The sequence below is a fragment of the Labeo rohita genome, chromosome 22 (genome assembly GCF_022985175.1).
Source record: "Labeo rohita strain BAU-BD-2019 chromosome 22, IGBB_LRoh.1.0, whole genome shotgun sequence".
Classification (NCBI taxonomy): domain Eukaryota; kingdom Metazoa; phylum Chordata; class Actinopteri; order Cypriniformes; family Cyprinidae; genus Labeo; species Labeo rohita.
The window spans coordinates 28,828,163-28,847,352 of NC_066890.1; the positions used below are offsets into that span (position 1 = coordinate 28,828,163).

General features: G+C 37.1%; 1 protein-coding gene and 1 pseudogene across 1 annotated transcript in view; both read left to right on the top strand.

Moving 5' to 3' along the window:
* lingo3a (leucine rich repeat and Ig domain containing 3a) overlaps window positions 1–14,764 on the top strand; it is a 46,078-nt gene extending 31,314 nt beyond the window's left edge. Inside the window, exon 2 of the mRNA XM_051094621.1 lies at window positions 12,354–14,764. Coding sequence (XP_050950578.1) covers window positions 12,398–14,215 — 1,818 coding nt within the window. The 5' untranslated portion in view covers window positions 12,354–12,397 and the 3' untranslated portion in view covers window positions 14,216–14,764. The remainder of the gene's footprint in view (window positions 1–12,353) is intronic.
* LOC127153379 (leucine-rich repeat and immunoglobulin-like domain-containing nogo receptor-interacting protein 3) lies at window positions 5,922–18,168 on the top strand (annotated as a pseudogene).
* The last annotated feature ends 1,022 nt before the right edge of the window (window positions 18,169–19,190 follow it).

Genomic DNA, 19,190 nt, shown 5'->3' on the forward strand with positions numbered 1-19,190 from the left:
ATCTGATGAGTCATGGCATAATGGAGTCTGACGTCCACCATCATTGTAATCTGAGCTACTTCATCCAGTGACTTAGTGAGTTTTGGAAAACATGAGTATTTGCAATGTTTTCTTTTATAACAGCCATAAATTTAAGACCTTAAAGGGACAGTTCACCCAAAATGTTACTAACCCTCAAGCCATCCTAGGTGTATATGACTTTCTTCTTTCAAACGAATACAATCAGAGTTATGTTAAAGACATTTCCTGGCTCTTCCAAGCTTCATAATGGCAGTGAATGGCTGTTGAGATTTTAAAGTCCAATAAAGTGTATCGACCTCTAATAAAAGCCATCTGAAGTGAAGCGATGCATTTGTGTAAGAAAAATATCTATATTTAAAACTTTATAAACCGCAATCTCTAGCTACCACTAACTGTTGTATGCGTATTTACGAGAGAGTGGCGTTCCAGCAGATGATGTAGGTGTAACGTAAGCTCTGGTGAGAATATTCTAGTCTCGTGAGAGCTCAGTTTTGTTTACAGCAATGAAAAACTAGTCTCCTCTTGGCTTATATAAAAATCCTTCGACATTTTTCTTTATAAATCCTCGTTTTGTACTTCTAATTTGTGACTGTTGTTTTGTTTTGCTCTTTCCACTGCGGTTCTGCTTCTGTGCATAGACAGTTAGCGGAAGCTAGAGATTATGGTTTATAAAGTTTTAAATATGGATATTTTTCTTATACAAACACATGGATTCACTTCAAAAGGCATTTATTAACTACCTGGGGCTGACTCGAGTACTTTTTATGATTGATGGATGCACTTTATTTTGCTTTAAAATCTCAACACCCATTCACTGCCATTATAAAGCTTGGAAAAAGCAGGAAATTTTATAATATAACTCTAAATGTATTCTTCTGGAAGAAGAAAGTCATATACACCTATGGCTTGAGGGTGAGTAAATCATAGGGTAATTTTCATTTTTGGGTGAACTATCCGTTTATTACTGAATAACTTACATTTTAGACATTCTTTTCCTGAATTAAATAAAAATATATATGAATATGTCATTGAACAAATTCATTAAGAGTGATTCAATGATTCATTGATTAAGGCAGCCACTTGTTTAGTTCCCCAAATTAATCAGTCTTCAAGGAATTGTTTTTAGTGAATGATTCAGTGATTCGCTCATAAAGAAAGTTGTTCAATCTCTTAATGAATCAGTGTTTTTGAGTCAGTTTCCATGAATGACTCAGTGACTCACTCATAAAGACAGGTGTTGTGTTGCATTCCTGAATGAATTTTTAGGAATTGGTTTTAGTAAGTTAGTTTAAGTAAGTCGATTTTCACAATGGAATTAAAAAATAAGACTTTTATTGCATAGTTCACAATTTTTTCTCACAATTCTGACAAAATTGTAATGTAAACAGAAAATTGCAAGATATAAACTCAAAACTGCAAGATAAAAACAATTGTGAGGGGGAAAAAATCAAGATCGCGAGATTTGGATTTTTTTCCTCACAATTTTGAGTTGACACTGTACAATTCTATGGAAGCCCATTTCCACCACTGAATAAAAAATAATGACTTTTTGACTTGTTGTGAGATATAAACTTACAACTGCGAGTTAAAAAGTCAGAATTTCAAGATATAAACTCACAATTCTGATTAATAAAGTCACAATTGCATGATATAAACTCATAACTTAGTTATAAAGTCAGAATTGTGAGATATATACGCAATTCTGTGAACATAGTCTTTTTTTTCTCCTTAGAACTGGATTTTATAACTCGCAATTGCGAGTTTGTATCTCATAATTCAGAGAAAAAAACTCAGAATTGCGAGATACAAAGTTTATGTCTTGCAATTCTGATTTACTAACTTGCAATCGGGCGTTTATATCTCACAGTTCTGAGAAAAAAGTCAGAATTGCGAGATGTAAACTCAAAATTGCAAGGAAAAAAGTCAGTAAGATAAAAAGTCGCAATTAACTTTTTTATTTTTTATTCAGTGGCGGAAATGGGTTTCCATGCAATTCTAAGTTTATATCTTGCAATTTTCACTTATTCCTCAAAATTCTTAGTTTATGTCTCTCAATTCCTTTTGTTTCCACCATGCAAAAAAGGGCAATTGAGACATTTTATTTTATAATACTCACTTTTTTTCCTCACAATTGCAAAGTTATATCTCATATCTCACAATTCCGAGTCAGAACTGCGACCTATAAACTTAAATAAAAGTGTGAAAAATGTTGCTGTTACTTGTACTTTTTATTCTATAGTGAAAACAGACTTCAGTGACTCAAGAATAAAATTTAGTTTATTTTCTGAATGATTGTTTTTTAAACGTAACCTTTTAATACGAAAGCCAAAATAAATATGCTTGAAGTTTGTGTTAAAGGCCGATTGAATAATTCTTTAGTAAAGGCAAATGGCCCTTTAATGACAAAATCATTAGATTGCATCTCAAAGTTGAACTTTCGTACTGCTGCGTATTGAAGACTTTCAATTATAATTGTGTAAATGAGTCAGACGTGGCCCGAGGGGCTGTGAGTCAGACAAAACCATGAACACGGTGAGCCTTACGTCATCAGTTTCTCTCTTCAGTCACATTCATGTGACTTTTTTGGCCAACAGCCATTGTTTTCAATGTCATTATCAACATCCTGTGGAGAAACTGTGCTGTCCATATGTCGATGGAAATTGGCTGTAAATAGCATTTGTTCGAGTAATGAAACCAAATGGCAGCTTCCTCGAAAGCTGGATAGTTTTTCAAGGTCAAGGCGATTTGGCCTTCATCACATACTTTTTTCAAACCACATGTGCAAAAGTCCTCAAAATTATGGAATGTGGAAAAAATATAAAATATTTAAAGAGATTTAAGCTATTTGAAATATGTATATTTGAATAATAATAATATTATTTGAATTATTTAAAAATGACTGTGGGTTGTAATCCATCCTAGGCCTGGCTACGTCAATTCAAAACAGTTTTGATTAGAGAAAACGACACCATGGAGACGATGCCAGCAGTGGTTGTCTGTTTACGTTTTCTTGTCTTGATGGCCATATTTAGTTAGAACCAAGCCTATCTTTTGACCTAATTATCTAGTTCCCGTGCCATAGCTCGAGCCAGGGATCGGGTCATCCAACCCGACTCTCTAGGCGAAGATAAAACCAGCATTAAGCGCCGTGCCAAGCATCTGTCAAGTAGAGCATCCGTCAATTTATTCACAGGATTGTGAGCCAATAAAAGAGCAAATGCTCAATACTGTACATCACTATTCTTGTTGGAGTTGGTCCATCTGGGAGCCGTGGTCAGTCTCTTTGTGCTAGTAGGTCATGTTCATGCACCGTGATAATCTGAATAATTCATCACATCAGGAAACTGAGCAATGCCAATTGTTGTTAGCATAGAGGGCCTTTCTGTTCTCACCTGTATCAAATATGCATGTTAAACAAGTCATGTTCCCAGGCTGCGCTGAGCCATTGTCTGTCTTCCCTGAAACACAATTGACACTCTATCCCCTCAAGAGTTGTGTGTGATTGTCCTGCGCCGCTCCTACAAAAGCATGTCATCTCTCATTAGCTTTTAGCTGATTAGCATGCCTGTTCATGGACCAGATCAGGTGAAGCTTCATGAATGTTTTTAACCTTCTTTTATTAAAGGTGACATGATTTCCATGTTCAAATACTTCCTTTCCCAGTTTATGTGCTACAACTGGAATAGGAAGTAGGGCTGCACAATTTGGGGAATCTTAATATTAGTGCTGTCAAAATTAGCGTGTTAAAGGAGAGCTCCACTTCCAGAACAACAATTTACAAATAATGTACTCACCCCCTTGTCATCCAAGATGTTCATGTCTTTCTGTCTTCAGTCGTAAAGAAATTTTCAGGATTTTTCTTCATATAATGAACTTGATTGGTGCCCCGATTTTGAACTTCTAAAATGTAGTTTAAATGTAGCTTCAAAGGGCTCTAAACGACCCCAGCCGAGGAAGAAGGGTCTTATCTAGTGAAACAATTGGTCATTTTTTTTTTTTTTTTTTTAGAAAAAAAAATGACAATGTTTTTAATTTGCCCTGCTACTGGTGTCTCTATTAAAAGCATTTTCCCTCAGTTTTACCTATTAATTATAGCCATTCAACATTACAGTATAATTGAAAGCTATTATTTCTTAATTTTAGGCATTTAGGAAATGTATAACAAAGTGATTTGAAAACAATCTTAACATAAACTCTAAAATGTATATGCATAAGCTTGGATGGATCTTTATTCAAGCCACAAAAGTGATTTCTCTTTTTCTTTTGTTCTTTGATTTACATCAAAGACAAACTTAAGCAGGTTAGGTTTCACTTTAAAAGCAGCGCGGTCTCTTTAAAACCTGATGCACATGACGCGGATCTGGCTAAACTCTTTACAGTCATTTAATACTTTATAACTAATTTAAGAATACATTACATTTTCGTCCATTGAAGCGTTACTGGTGCGCTGTCTGAAGCGGCTCAGTCTATGCGTACAGCCGAACGCACAGCCTTTCAAAATATAGGGGAGCGAGGGGCACAACACTTTTTAAATTTCTTAGTTTGTGTAAATCCACTTGGGGTTCAGTGTATATTTTATATCCACGTTAATTTCACACTTGTCTAGTACAAATATGTCGCTTTGTTTCATAATTACACTGCATATGTTTTTTCGTTATTTACCTCAAAAGAAAGGAAGTGAAAAGTGACGATGCCCTGTATGTGGGGTACATTGTAACATGTGAGGGGCATGTTGTAACATGACCATATGACAGCTTAAAATGTTATCTGATCGAATTAAAAAAATATACACGACAAACTAAATTGTTGTCAATAAAATAAAATGATTAACTTTTTCAAATAAAATAATGGCGTTTTTTTTTTTTTTTTAAGAATTAAACAAAAAATCTAACTTTTGAGCTTCACAATGAACACATCGCAACCATGCATGGGACGGCCCTGATCGCAAAACACAGCTGTACAATATAGTTCAAACAATGTGCGCAAATACATAAAACACATTCAGAAAAACACTCCCCTCCCTCCAAACACAGCTCTCATGGAACACGAGACACTGATATTTATGTTGTACAATCTGGTGTTCCTCAAGGATCGATTTTGGGCCTCTACTTTTTAGTATTTACATTTATCTACTTGGTTAATTTTTAAATATACTTGGTCTCAACTTTCACTTTTATGCATTTGACACCCAAGTATAATTATTGCCATTAAATGAAGTTAATAAACGAATAAGAGTGTAAATTTTGTAGCATCTTTTTGGTCTTTTTTTAATTTACTCAATATACCAAACCTGGTCTTGTTCATGTTTACAAGCCTGTATGACTTTATTCCTTCTGTGGAACATAAAAGAATATATTTTGAAAAATGTTTTTGAAAATTACATTCAATGGCGTTCGAAACTAAAACATTTGGACACTGTCAATGTATGGGGAAAAAAAAAACATTGACTTTTTCAAAATCTAGAATTTTTTGTTCCACAGACGTTTGAAAGCTGTTCAGGTTTGGAACAAAACAAGGCCTTTAAGGTTCTCAAAATGGCTTTAAAGCTACACTCATTTGTTCTTCACACAGTCAGCATGTATAAAGTCAGCATTTCGCAGTGCCTGCTCCTTGTTCGTCATCTCCTTGAACTCCCAAACGTCGTCTGAATCCGAGAACGTCCCTGGTCTCTGATGACTTACATTCTCCAACAACACGCCGATGCCCTTGTCGGCTTTTGTTTGGCCAAGGATACCGTCGCCTCTGTGAAGTACGACGTCCTCTTGAGACGGCACCTCCAGGGAGTTGACATTCACCCTGAGCATCCGTCATTTGCCCCTTCTTCATCCTTGGTCCGCTTCATCCTGTCTGACTGTCTCCTCACGGGCCACTGTCGGGTTTCCCCGAGCTGCAGATGATAGATGGGCTTGCGGAGCAGCGAGAGACAGAATGAGGAGGATTCGTACAGTTATGTAAAGAGATGTGTGGGCAGCATTTGAAATCGATGTGAGTTGAAGAGTGCCATCAGCAGCACTAAACTAGTGCAGATCCAGTGGTGATATATGGGAAAGTTGACGCCTCCACACACTTCCCTTCAGCTCACGGCCCCCTCCACGAGTTTTTGCACCTGCCCTAGAGTTTTTTTTTTTTCCCCTTTCTAGTGTGTGTTCATTATTCCTTTTAATGTGCTTTCTCTCTAATTAAGGTACTAGGCTGCCTTAATTGCTCCCGGTCTGTATCATCTGTTTAAGAGTTTCTTGTTTTTTTTCCTTCAACCCAGATAGAGTTTTCTCTCTGATGTTTGTGTGATATCAGTCTGTGCTTATGCTGCTATTTTTTCCATTCTCATCATTAAACCTGGTCTTGTTTATGTAGGACAATATCCCGGATTTGACAGAAACATCAAGCACCACCTAGTTAAGTGTTTTTCACTCTCAAAACAAGCAGTGCTTCAAAGATGTTTTATGTTTTTCATTTCCTTTCACTCCGACTAGCTCTAAATAGTATGATTCCAGGAGTCATTTATCTTAGGCCTCTTATGATTGCATAAAATGACTACCAAAAAATTACTCAAAAAGTACACCTGTCTCATCAGAGCAAATTGTTAAACCAAGTCACAATGCCTGCATTTAAGGTCACTAAAGATTTGTTATTCGCTTCTGATTCTGGCTGTTTTTCTATTTTGATCTTTCTTGATCTCAGTGCCGCTTTCAACACTGTTGATCACTCAATTTTACTTACTCGCTCGGAGTCTGTTTTTGGTGTTTCTGATACTGCACTAAGCTGCTTTAAATTCTGTCTTTCAGATCACAAGCAGTTTTTTTTTGGTATGGGTGGTTGCAGGTCTAATATTGGTGTTGTGCAATCGGATCGGTTTTGGGGCCGCTATTTTTTAGTATCTACCTTTGTCCTCTTGGTCAACTTTCAAGATTACTTTCAACTTTCAATTTTATGCAGATGACTCATGGGTGATAGGTTTTTTTTTTTTTTCAATTGCTCCAAAAAAATTTGGAATTTACTTTTGAGATTAGGTGAGCAGAATCCCTTAGTGTTTTTAAAGGGAACCCCGTGTTTTAAGACTTGTTTGGCTTAATGTAACGTAAATTATGTCTTTTACTAAAATATGTAGTAGAAAACCCTTGAAAGTTTACGTTATTTTAAAAATCCACATTGTTTTATAAATATTTTGGACTATGGGGGGGTACCATTATTTAGATTCTGTAAAATGGTTGCCCTCGGTGAGGTACTGCCGCTACCTGTTGATATGTGGCGTCATGACAGGCGTCGACATGTTTACATCCTGCCTGGATGGCATTTAGCGTTTCTTGTCTCTGCCGTTTGTAAGCTCTATTAGTAGCTGTGGTCGACTAAAAGCCTCAAAAGCATCAGGGCTAAAGTGGAGAGAACAAAGACGTGTGTCTTCAGGATGTTTTATTCGTCCACAGGCATCTTCCCATTCTTTTCCCCTCTTCTTATTGCTAGGAAAGCAGTGAAGACTTCCGTCGCTTCTCTTGTTGCCCTTCTACTAGAAATACAGCCAAAAGCCACACAATGTGGTCAGTGTATCAGTATTTTATTTTTGCTTATTCTGGGTTGTGTTGCGGTAAAAATAGCAACAGGTAGCACTATTAGCTCACCGAGTGCCCTATTTTACATCATAGAAATAATGGCGCCCCCCATAGTTAAAAATATGGATAAAACGCTGTGGATTTTTAAAATAACACATCCTTCATGGGTTTTCTACTGCATATTTCAGTAAGAGAAATAATTTATGATATATTAATTCATGCAAGTCGTAATATCTGGGGTTTCTTTTAAATCTTCAGTTAAAGCTTATTTTTATAGGGTAGCTTTTTCCTAAATATTTTTGTAATTGTCTTACTTTTCCATTAATTTGTTAAACTTTTGATGGTTTGTTTATACTTGGTATTTTATCTTTGTCTGTATTTCACTTTATTTAAAATGCATTGTTTGTATAATTGTATGCCTTATTTGATCTTATTCTTGTGAAGCACGTTGAGATGTTACTTGTAAAGGTGCTATAGAAAAATAATGTTTATTATTATATTGTTATTTATTATTGTATTATCTGGTTAAGTAGACAAAAGCATACTATAGCGTACTATTATACTATTCTAATATTTTAAAAAGGCTTTTGTTTCTATATATTTAATTTTCATTTCAATTTTAGGTACTTTTTTATCATTTCATGTAGAATATGTAAATATTTCTATTTAGCTTTAAGGGTTTAGCTTGAGCTTTTTATATATATCTCCCAGTTTTAGTTTATTAATTTTAGTACTTTTTTAGTACTATTTTAGGTAGGTGCCAAGGCAACATTTCTAATTTGCATTTCATGTTTTCATCTAATATATTTCATGTTATTTCAGTTACTAGAAATGATTTTCAGTAGTTTTAGTTAAAGATAACACCGTATCAAATCAAATCAAGTGGCATTTATTTTAAAGAAAAAAATAAGCAAAGTGTTTCCAAAAAAGTTAGGTTAGGAGAAAAAATAAGTCATTTTTGCTTGTCAAATGGAACGCGGTTAATGATGAACTACATGCTAAGAATCACCCTGACACCAGATGATATTTTGCTTCTAATGCAATGACATTTAGACATTTATAAATGTGATTAAAATGCCCAAGTACTTTTTTGAGTCTACTGTAGATTTTTTTTTCTATTCTCAGTTTGTTTTTAGAACATTGATCTTATTTTGTATTTATATTTTATATTTAACCAGCCTCCCAACAGCTGTTACGGGAAAATAAACACTAATTGCTTGATTTGCCCTTCACGTATCGACTAACAGCTGTTATGTGATTCTCAGGTGACATGCTACCTTGCTGAGGTGAACAACAGAGCAAAAAGGTAGCCGTGTCTCTCATTTACTCCTGACAACTTTCAGGTCGAGGTCAGCTCTGTTTAAATTCCAATGCAGGGGAAGACAAAATTGCAATAAAATGTATTTAGATACGTTTTTATGTTCCCAATCTTAAAGATATTTTTAAAAAATATCCTTTTTTTTCTGTCCATACAATGAAAGTCAAAGGGGTCCAATGTTGGTTTTATGTCTTTAGTGCTCTGCAGAAAAAGTCATACAGGTTTGGAATGACATGAGGTTGAGTAAGTAATGGCAGAATTGTTATTTTTGGGTGAAATATCCCTTTAAGGGGGTGATATCTTTTTTAAGTATGCAGTGGTATAGTTACAGTATTTGTTTCCAATTTGGAGTTATTGCACATCTGCATGGACGTATAAATTCATATGAGAGCACTTTGCTGAAGACAGTTAAATTTAATAAACAGTTGAAATATGCTTTGTTGACAGCTAATGAGGGGGAGAGACAGTGGGGGTGGAAAGAAAAAAGTGGCAGGGTATTAATCATCACCTATTATTAGTATTCATGATTTTCTGACATAATGACCCGTGACACAAGCTTTGACACCTGAGTCATAGTCAGGTGTAGTTTTCTATTCACCTCACGCTGCTGATTGTCTTATAGCGATTCTATGCACTCCACTTTTTGTTTGAAGCGGTGGTCTGTGCTGATTGGACAGCTTCGTAGTGTTAACTGATATGGGTTTGAACCAGGGGCTGGTCATGCGTTTGGGTTACCAGAGATGATGGGGGAGGGAGAAGAAGGGTTGTGCTGGCCTGGGGTACATCGGAAATGTCACTGTTCAATAACAACCTGGTAATAAGGGAGTGGATTATTAAACTTCTGATCTGTGGGTAAGTCTCATTATGTTTAACTTTAGCACCAGGGTGGGCCTGAATATTCATGTCAGAATGCACTGACTGGGATGTCCTCCATTCCATTGCAAGTTAACATTAATGTATATTTTCTTATATCTAAGGGTTGTTAAAAACACAAATCAAGCATGATCTTAAAGCATTTTGAAGCCATGTCTAGCTCAAAGCTCGATGTAGTGCATTTATTTCTTGGCTTATAAAGATAAAAAAGAAATCATGATTTTAAAGACGGTCATCTGAGATTTTAGCCTGTATGTGTGTGAACTGTTCATGACACTTTTGTCCTCACCATTTCAGTGAAAATAGCTGGGTGCTGCAAGTTTGTTTTATATTGCATTTAACCTTAAATAACACTTTAAATGGCTTACACAGGGGTCATAGAAGGTACTTAAAGTGGAAAACCCTTAAAAATAGCAACAATCCTGAAGAGGTATTTGAAAAGTGCTTGAATTATTGAAAGACAATGTTTTTATGAAGTAAGTGTTTAATTTATTCAGTAAGCACACATCTTTTCAAAAACATCATACTAGTTCATGTTGTGTAAACATGGCTGAAGACATGAAGAGAAGAACAGATGAGCTAAATCATTTTGAGTCATTTACGCTGGAACTGCTACAGATGATTTAAACTCGTAATTTCAGTTATTAATTTAAAGCGATTTACTAGCAAAACCCAGATCAAATTAAAAGAGCCATTCATTTTTTAAATTCAACATCACTTGTAATGATATTAGAAAGCTCAGAGTGAAATGGAGCTTTTCAAAACTCAGTTGAATCACTGCGCCACAAAATGTTTCAATGTTTCGGGACGCTCCAATCGGATCACTTATTGCGTATCTCATATTGCAAAACAATTATTTCAGATCGTAACTTCAAATCGAGTATTGCAATCATTTGATTCATATCAGGACTTCGGAGCACGGATCTCAAATCATTTGCTTTAAACCAGAACAGGTTTGTGAATCATTTCTCGAATTTATTTATTTAAATCAAATTATTATTATTTTTTTTTAAGGTTTATTTTTTCTGTATTTTTGCCTTTATTACGACAGGACAGATTAGAACTGACAGAAAGTAAAGTGGGAGAGAGATAGGGGACGGGATTCGAACACAGGACGCCCATAGCACAACAGCGCTGTATGTCGACACGCTGCCCACAAGGCTATCGGCGCTGACATGTTTCCCAATTTTAAGTTCCAATCTAAATCATGATTCGCAATATGCAAAGTTCTGATCTAAGTCAAATGATTTGTGCTTCATGCTCCGAGTCCTGATCTAAAATAATGGTTTGCGAATCATTTGATTTAGATCAGAACTTCGGAGCACAGATCGCAAATCATAGGATTCACTTCGGGACTTCTGAGCGCGTATTGCGAATCAGATCAGGAATTCGGAGTGAAACTGTAGAAAACATTAAACCATTAAGGCAGTACAGTTATCAAAACAAAACAAAAAACAACAACAACAATAAAAATACTATAGTAAAAGTGTAGAATACTTTGTAATACTTCAGAAGTAATACTTTGAATGTGCTTCACTTTATTTTATTAGTATGTTTTTATTAGTTTATCTTTTTTTTTAGAAGTTGAAAGAGAAGACATTGTTTGATAAGTGAGACCTCTGATTCAAGTCGTTAAAAATCAGTAGTAGAAGTAGTGCTTGAAAAGTCCTTGAAAGTTCTGGAATTTCATTTTGCAGTATCTGTATGAAGCCTGCTTACATTTTTAAAGGCCTTTTTCTCACAAAGACAAATGTTGGTCATGAGCATTTGGTGCAATGTAATCATCCAGCTGTCTATTCAGATCCATGCAAGAAGAATAGCAGGCTGGGTGAATGAAAATGCAAATTCACTCTCTCGCAGTATGTGGAGCTTATAGTAAAGCAGAAACACCCCAGTAAACACAAAACAATGTAGTGCAACTTTCAGTTTCCGACAGACATCTCAATCTCGGTGTGAAGATGTCTTATTTTGATACAGTCGTGGCCTAATGATTAGAGAGTTGGGGTTGTTACCCAAAGGTCGTGGGTTTGAGTCTCAGTACCGGCAGGGATTGTAGGTGGAGGGAGTGAATGACTAGCTCTCTCTTCCACCCCCAATACCACAAATGAGGTGAGACCCTTGAGCAAGGCACCCGAACCCCCAACTGCTCTTTGGATGGGCAAAATGCAGAGCACAAATTCCAAGTATGAGGCACCATACTTGGCCACACATCCTTTCCTTTCCTTAATTCATTAGAATTGCAGTTTTTGAGGCCTTTAATGAGATAGGATGGTGGAGAGAGGGGAGTGGGATCGAACTCGGGTCACCGTGAGCGCAGTTGCACTGTATGTCAGCGCACTGACTACCAGACATTGGCTTGACCTCAAGATTGTTTATCTATGCTAGTCTGAAAATGTGCTATGTCTTCACAAATATATTTTATCCAGCTTTTGACATATGTTTTCTAAACCATTAGTAGTAGTCATGCTCATATGTACTGTAAGTAATCTTTTGACCCGGGCAGCTACTTTATTTCACAATGCTGTAGAATGATGTAGATGAGAGTTGCAAATTTGCAGTTAATCACTACCTGTTTTTTGTGTTGTTTTCTCTAGGTGTGAGGTGCAGTGATTCAGCCCCAGTAAGGTAGGGAAGGGGCATGGCGGGTTGTCCACACCTAAGCTTACCGGGGCTGTTTGTGCTCCTAATCGCTGCATCCCTAACACATGGCCAAAGCTGCCCACAGCGCTGTGACTGTATCCCTCATCAGAGAGCCGTGATGTGCCAGAACAAACGCCTGGGCTCTATTCCTGGGGGCATCCCGGCTGACACACGGCTGCTGGATCTGAGCGGCAACAGTTTGCGCTGGGTGGAGTACAACGACTTGGCGACTCTGTTGAGACTTGAGGAACTAGACTTGAGTGAGAATTTAATCAGTGTTTTGGAGCCTAACGCCTTCTCCAGTTTGCTTAACCTTAGGGTGTTGCGTCTGCGAGCCAACCAGCTTAAACTCGTGCCCATGGGTGCCTTTTCACGTCTCACCAACCTTACCACTCTGGATCTAAGTGGGAATAAACTAGTCATCCTGTTGGACTTCACCTTTCAGGACTTGAAGAACCTCCGCAATTTGGAGGTTGGCGATAATGACCTGGTGTACATTTCAAACAAGGCTTTTCTGGGATTGGTGGGGCTTCGGGAGCTAACCATCGAGAGGTGCAATCTGACCTCTATAACTGGACAGTCTCTCTCCTACCTTCGTGGCTTGGTGACTCTCCGATTACGCTACCTCAGTATCGCTTCGCTGGAAGAGCAGAACTTCCGCAAACTTGGTGGACTGCGGGGTCTTGAGATTGACCACTGGCCCTTCCTTGAGTACATCTCTCCACACAGCTTCCAAGGACTCAACCTTTCCTGGCTCTCCATTACCAACACCAACATTTCCACCGTGCCTACAGGAGCCCTTCGCAACCTAATTCACTTGGCTAGCCTCAATCTGTCGTACAACCCTATCTCAGTTCTCGAGTCCTGGGCCTTGCGGGATCTTATCCGCTTGAAGGAACTGCACCTAGTTGGTACGAACCTGATATCAGTGCAACCCTACGGTCTTGGAGGCCTGCAGCAGATACGATTGCTCAACTTTTCAAACAACGGGTTAGTGACTTTGGAGGAGGGATCCTTCCACTCGGTCAATACGCTGGAGACGTTGCGTGTAGATGGCAACCCTTTGTCCTGTGACTGCCGCCTACTGTGGATCCTGCAGCGTAGGAAAACCCTCAACTTTGACGGAAAGTCACCAGTTTGTGCCACACCCGTTGAACTGCGAGGAAAAGCACTCAGTACCTTCTCGGACTCTGCACTCTTTGACCATTTCACCTGTCAGCGGCCTAAAATTCGCAATCGGAAGCTGCAACAGCTGACGGCACGTGAAGGCCAGGTTGTGTCTTTTGTATGTCGAGCGGAAGGAGACCCAACTCCGGTCATCTTTTGGATTTCACCTCAGCGCCGGCGTATTACTACCAAGAGTACTGGGCGAGTGATTGTCCTGCCTGAAGGTACACTGGAGATCCGCTACGCCCAAGTAACAGACACCGGGACCTACATCTGCATAGCAAGCAATGCTGGTGGAAACGATACCTACTTTGCCACCCTGACAGTCAGTGGATTGCCATTGGATGGTGCTTTGGCAGCCAATCGCACCTATTATGTTGGTGACCTTAATGACACAAATTTAAACGACACGCGTGTCTTCCTCAAGTTCACATTGGACCTCAAGACCATCCTGGTGTCCACAGCAATGGGTTGTATTATGTTTCTGGGTGTTGTGCTTTTCTGTTTCATTCTCTTGTTTGTGTGGAGCCGAGGACGAGGTCAGCACAAGAACAATTTCTCAGTTGAGTATTCATTCAGAAAAGTAGATGGTCCCGCCGCCAGCGGGGGTCAAGGAGGGGCACGAAAGTTCAACATGAAGATGATATAAACATGGACAAACTGACAGTTTAAAGGAGTTAAACGCACATTATTATTATTTCAAACTGAAATACATTTCTAATACCAGACTTTGGATTTTAAGACACAGAGGGTTTTAATGGGAGCAATGAATAATGAAGTTGCTGAGGGGTAGTTTCCATCAGCGCTATTTATAATCTAACCTTACTTTTGGTGTCTTGGGGTATTTTACACATTTATTAAGACATTATGATAAATTACATACTTCTGGCTGGCATTAGGTACCATAACTTTCTCATGTGAGAAGGCCAAGCTTATAGTGATATATTAAGACCATTAAAATGCTACCATGCAATTTTCTACAGAATATGTCCTTCAAAAATTAAAGTTCAGTTATGCTCTTAAAGGGATAGTTCACCCAAAAATGAAAATTACCCCATGGTTTACTCACCCTCAAGACATCCTAGGTGTATATGACTTTCTTCTTTCAGACGAATACAATTGTAGATATATTGTATATATATAAATATATATATAAATGTCCTGGCCCTTCCAGGCTTTATAATGGCAGTGAATAGGTGTTGAGATTTTGAAATCCAATAAAGTGCGTCCATCCATCATAAAAAGTGCTCCACATGGCTCCGGGAGGTTAATAAAGGCCTCCTAAAGCAAATCATTGTGTTTTTTCTAAGCAAAATAAAACTTTATAATCTCTAGCTTGTTCACAAGAGAACGCCGTTTCAGCAGATGAGAAGTGGCAAACAAATTAGAAATACAAAACAAGGATTTGTAAAGAAAAATATCAGATATAAGCCAAGAAGAGACTGGTTTTCCTTTTCTGTAAACAAGATTTGTTTCTCGCGAGACTAGCATATTCTTACTGGAGCTTATGCTATGTTCTACATTATCCGCTGGAACTCCATTCTTTGTGAATGCGAGTATGACTAGAGATTGTGAGAGTTTATAATGTTTTAAAAGGAAATTTGTAATGCATCAATTGATTCAGGAGGCCTTTATTAACCCCCCAGAGCTGTGTGGAGCACTTTTTATGATGGATGGACACTTTAATGGACTTCAAAATTTCAACACCCATTCACCGCCATTATAAAGCTTGGAAGAGCAAAGATATTTTTAATATATATCTCTAATTGTACTAATCTGAAAGAAGTAATCACATACACCTAGAATGGCTTAAGGGTGAGTAAATCATGAGGTAGTTTTCATCTCTTTAATATTTTGGAGGTTATTGTGAGGAAAGTCCAGAATGATTTGGATTACAATTAATTAATGGGTGCTTTCTGCTTGCCAAGAAATTGCCAATGCCCTCAAAAGTTAAAAAATCGTACATGATTGCATTTTGCTAGGCAATTTAATTTATATGCTCAGTAGTTTGTAGGCAATAAAGTGGGCATACACTTCACACTGCCAATTTAACAAGGATTTGTTGTCGGATTAGCCCCAAATCTCAGCCTGTTAGCTACTTTGTTGGAAACATGAGATGCTAGAAGACTGTTCAAAAAGTTCATACTGTTAAATTATATCTTGCTTAAAGACTTGATTTAGTTTGCTATGGATAATAAGGCCAGATACGGAGTGCTTCTATATTACACTGCCACATACGTCTGAATCATGCCCGCGTAAAATTAAACACACACGCACATACAGAGGTACTGTAGTAACAACAAAAAAGCACACTGTCTTTATAAAATCATTACATATTTATCAGCTAAATACCAATAGCCTCAGTATCTAGACTGGGTTTAAGACATTTTGTATCTTACTGTAAATATAGCTGTTTTGTGTGTTCATTATGGTGCCCTGTTTTCATGTTAAAAAAATAATGTAAATTGCTTTTATTCAATATAAAATGTTCTTAAATGAATCAAAGATGATGTGAAAAACTCTAAGGATTTTAGCATTTGAGCATTTTATTACTGGTGGCTTTCAGTTGTACAGTTGTTTGTCTTTACGCCTCTTCTATGTCAGTGTAAGTGTGTTTAAAAGGGAATGTCAGTCTCATTTCATGTTAATTTGCATGAGTATACAATACATGTCAGAGACAAAAAACAGTCAGAGCTTTTTGTGCACAAGCCACTGATCTTTTGATCCATCATGGAGTTCTAACGCTTCTATTGTCTGTTTATAAATAGCATTTATGATGAGTTAGACACTGCTCAAGTGCTGCCGCTTAAAATGAAACAGGAAGGCACTTTATAAAGCTGTTCTGCTGCCCCCTAATGGTAAAATACGACAGTTTAACAAGCACAGGGTATCAGTTTCAACCTTACTGCCTTCTACCGGTGAGTCTATTTAACACAAAGCTTAAATTAATTCGATTATGAGCCGTTTTGCTTGAACAACCAATCAAATGCGCCCTGTACTGTCTTGTTTTAAGCAGCGTTGTCTATGTACATTGCAAACTGCCAGAATTTGTCAAATACTACTGTAAAACTAATTCAAAAAGCTTTTTGATATTTTTGTAAAAAGTCATTTTACAGTTGTTTAATGTAAATGGGGATCCACAACATTTTTATGTTCTAGGTTTATTCTTAAATATGTTAAGAATATTGTTCTTATATTGTACCGATGAAAAAAACAAAACAAAACAATGCTGTTTATAAAAGCATGTATCCAAATCCCTGTTGGAATTTCTTCTTTTTCTGATTCTTCATGTCATTATGAAGTAATGTATGTTAATGTTTTATGTAATTTATGTAATGCAATGCATATATAACCTTTAACGGTTCTTGACTTTATTTTTTAATTTTGCAAATGACAAGATGATGTTCAAAATAAACATTTTTTTCTTTTCAGAGTGCAGAATAATGTCAGATAAACTTTCCTTTTTTAGGTCTGCATCAGTAATAGCCAACTTACGAGCCACCAGCCCTGATTCTATAAACAGTTTTAACTATTTTAGCCGAAAGCGTTTCAGTAAAGGCTTGTCAGCATACTTCAATTCGGTCCCACAAACTTAAATGAAATGACAGCTGAGCAATGGTTGGCCATAAGCATCTGTTACAGTCATACGTGCACAAGAAAATTTCTTGTCATGACACTTTTCTACTCATACCATCTGTTTTATAGAACAAAACAAAGTTTTGTTTCCTGCAGGATGTAAAAAGCACAGCCATGCAGGCAAATTATATTCAAAACAGAAGTAAAATATCTAAAGAGATGACCTTTTTGACATGGCTTCTAACAAAACTAAGGTCACACAGGTAAGTACAGCATTCTCACACTACATTTCTAACACGACAGCCTTCTTATTTACACATAATCAAAAGAAAAGTGTAATCGTAATGCAAAACGAGTGGTTTTGATATCTTCATGAAGTTGTAGATCTACTAGCCCGTGGCCAGGTATCTTGCACTTAACAGTCTATGAATAAACTGAAAAAGAGAAGTGTTGTGTTTCACTTTCACACCATAGATGTAAGATCCATATCAATGCAATATTTATATGCTTTGCTCATTATAGATTGTGTACAAAACCAGATAATCAGCCGTGCAGGTATTGTTCTGTTTTCAAAGTCTTTTCCACTATGTTTTCGTTTTAATATGCACTGCACATTTGTTATCGTGTGATTGATGGATTTGTGATGGAAGTACTGAATCATTATTCCACCTACGAAATGTCTACTAGTGTTGCCGTCTGGAATATTCATTTTCATGGTGTAATTTAGCGCTTTTGCTAACCTATGATGTCACTGCACAAAGCCTGTGCATATGGCAGGCTGTGACTCAGACTGAAAGAAAAACGTGTGATGGATGAATCAAGACTGTCATTAAGGAAGGATGTTTAAGAATGTGCTGTATAATTTTTTTTTAAGCATTCATTTCTTCTGAGCTGACATAGCTAGGCTAAGTTTCTTTAAATCAGTCTGTGAATAAAATATAACAATGGCACTGTTTATATCTTTGGTGAATGACAGAAAAGAGATGACAATTATGAATCAATAGAATGTGGCATGTATTTCTTTAAGCAAACTTAATTTCTTTTAATTTCTTTAAACCAGTCTGTGAATACAATATTCTTTTTTTAAAGAATTATTTTTGGTGTTTTTGCCTTTAATATTACTATAAATAACAGAGGGGGCGGGATCGGGAAAAGTCCTTTAACCGGGATTCAAACACAGGAACGCCCGTAAAGGAACGGCGGTTTATGTCGGTAAGTTGCCCACAAGGATATGGATGTTGTTTATATATTTAATGAATCATAGAGAAGAGTGATAGAGTAGGTCTAAACACTTAAATATGGATTTAAAATCGGTGCTAACTGCTAAGAAACAATTAGCATTAGCAAATCTGTTGCAAGGAACATAGAGCAATCATTGTACACAAAATATTTGCAAAAAGTGACGGGATTGACCGATCAGAATTTTTAATTTTACAAAGCTGTGTCATGTAATTTAGGATTAGCATTATTGGCCAGTGTTAGCTTGTAGCTTCTGCTAGCACCATTTGTAGGAACCACCAGAAGCTTATATTTGGTCAAAGAACTGGTTAAAATAGATGAACATAAATGATAAACACAAGAAAACAACTAGATTTTGCGCTAGAGGATGTGGTTTACAGATGTAAACGATAAAGACAATATACTTTTAACTTCCTATTTCTTAGTTGTAGTTCTCACCGTTCATCTCTCAGGTGGTTACAGCAGGAAAAAATAAGAAATTAATAACGTTTAACAGTAAAGTAAGTGCGAAGTGTAAGCTAATCCAGTTGTACACAACAAAAAAATGCTTAAAGCAACTTTGGTCAATGAAGCAATTTCAAAGTTATGCAAGATTAGGCTTGTTATGCAAGTCACTGAATCACTTAGTGGTAACTAGTGGACTGTTGCACCGTCTCCTTACTTCGTGCAGCGTGTTTGCGGCGTACATGCTAAAGACATCGTGATTGATCATGAACGGTGACTAATACGTGCTGAGAAACCCCCACTCCACCTTTCCCACCCCTTCATGCCACTGAAACTTTGTTTGCAGCCCCCCTTTCACACTTACA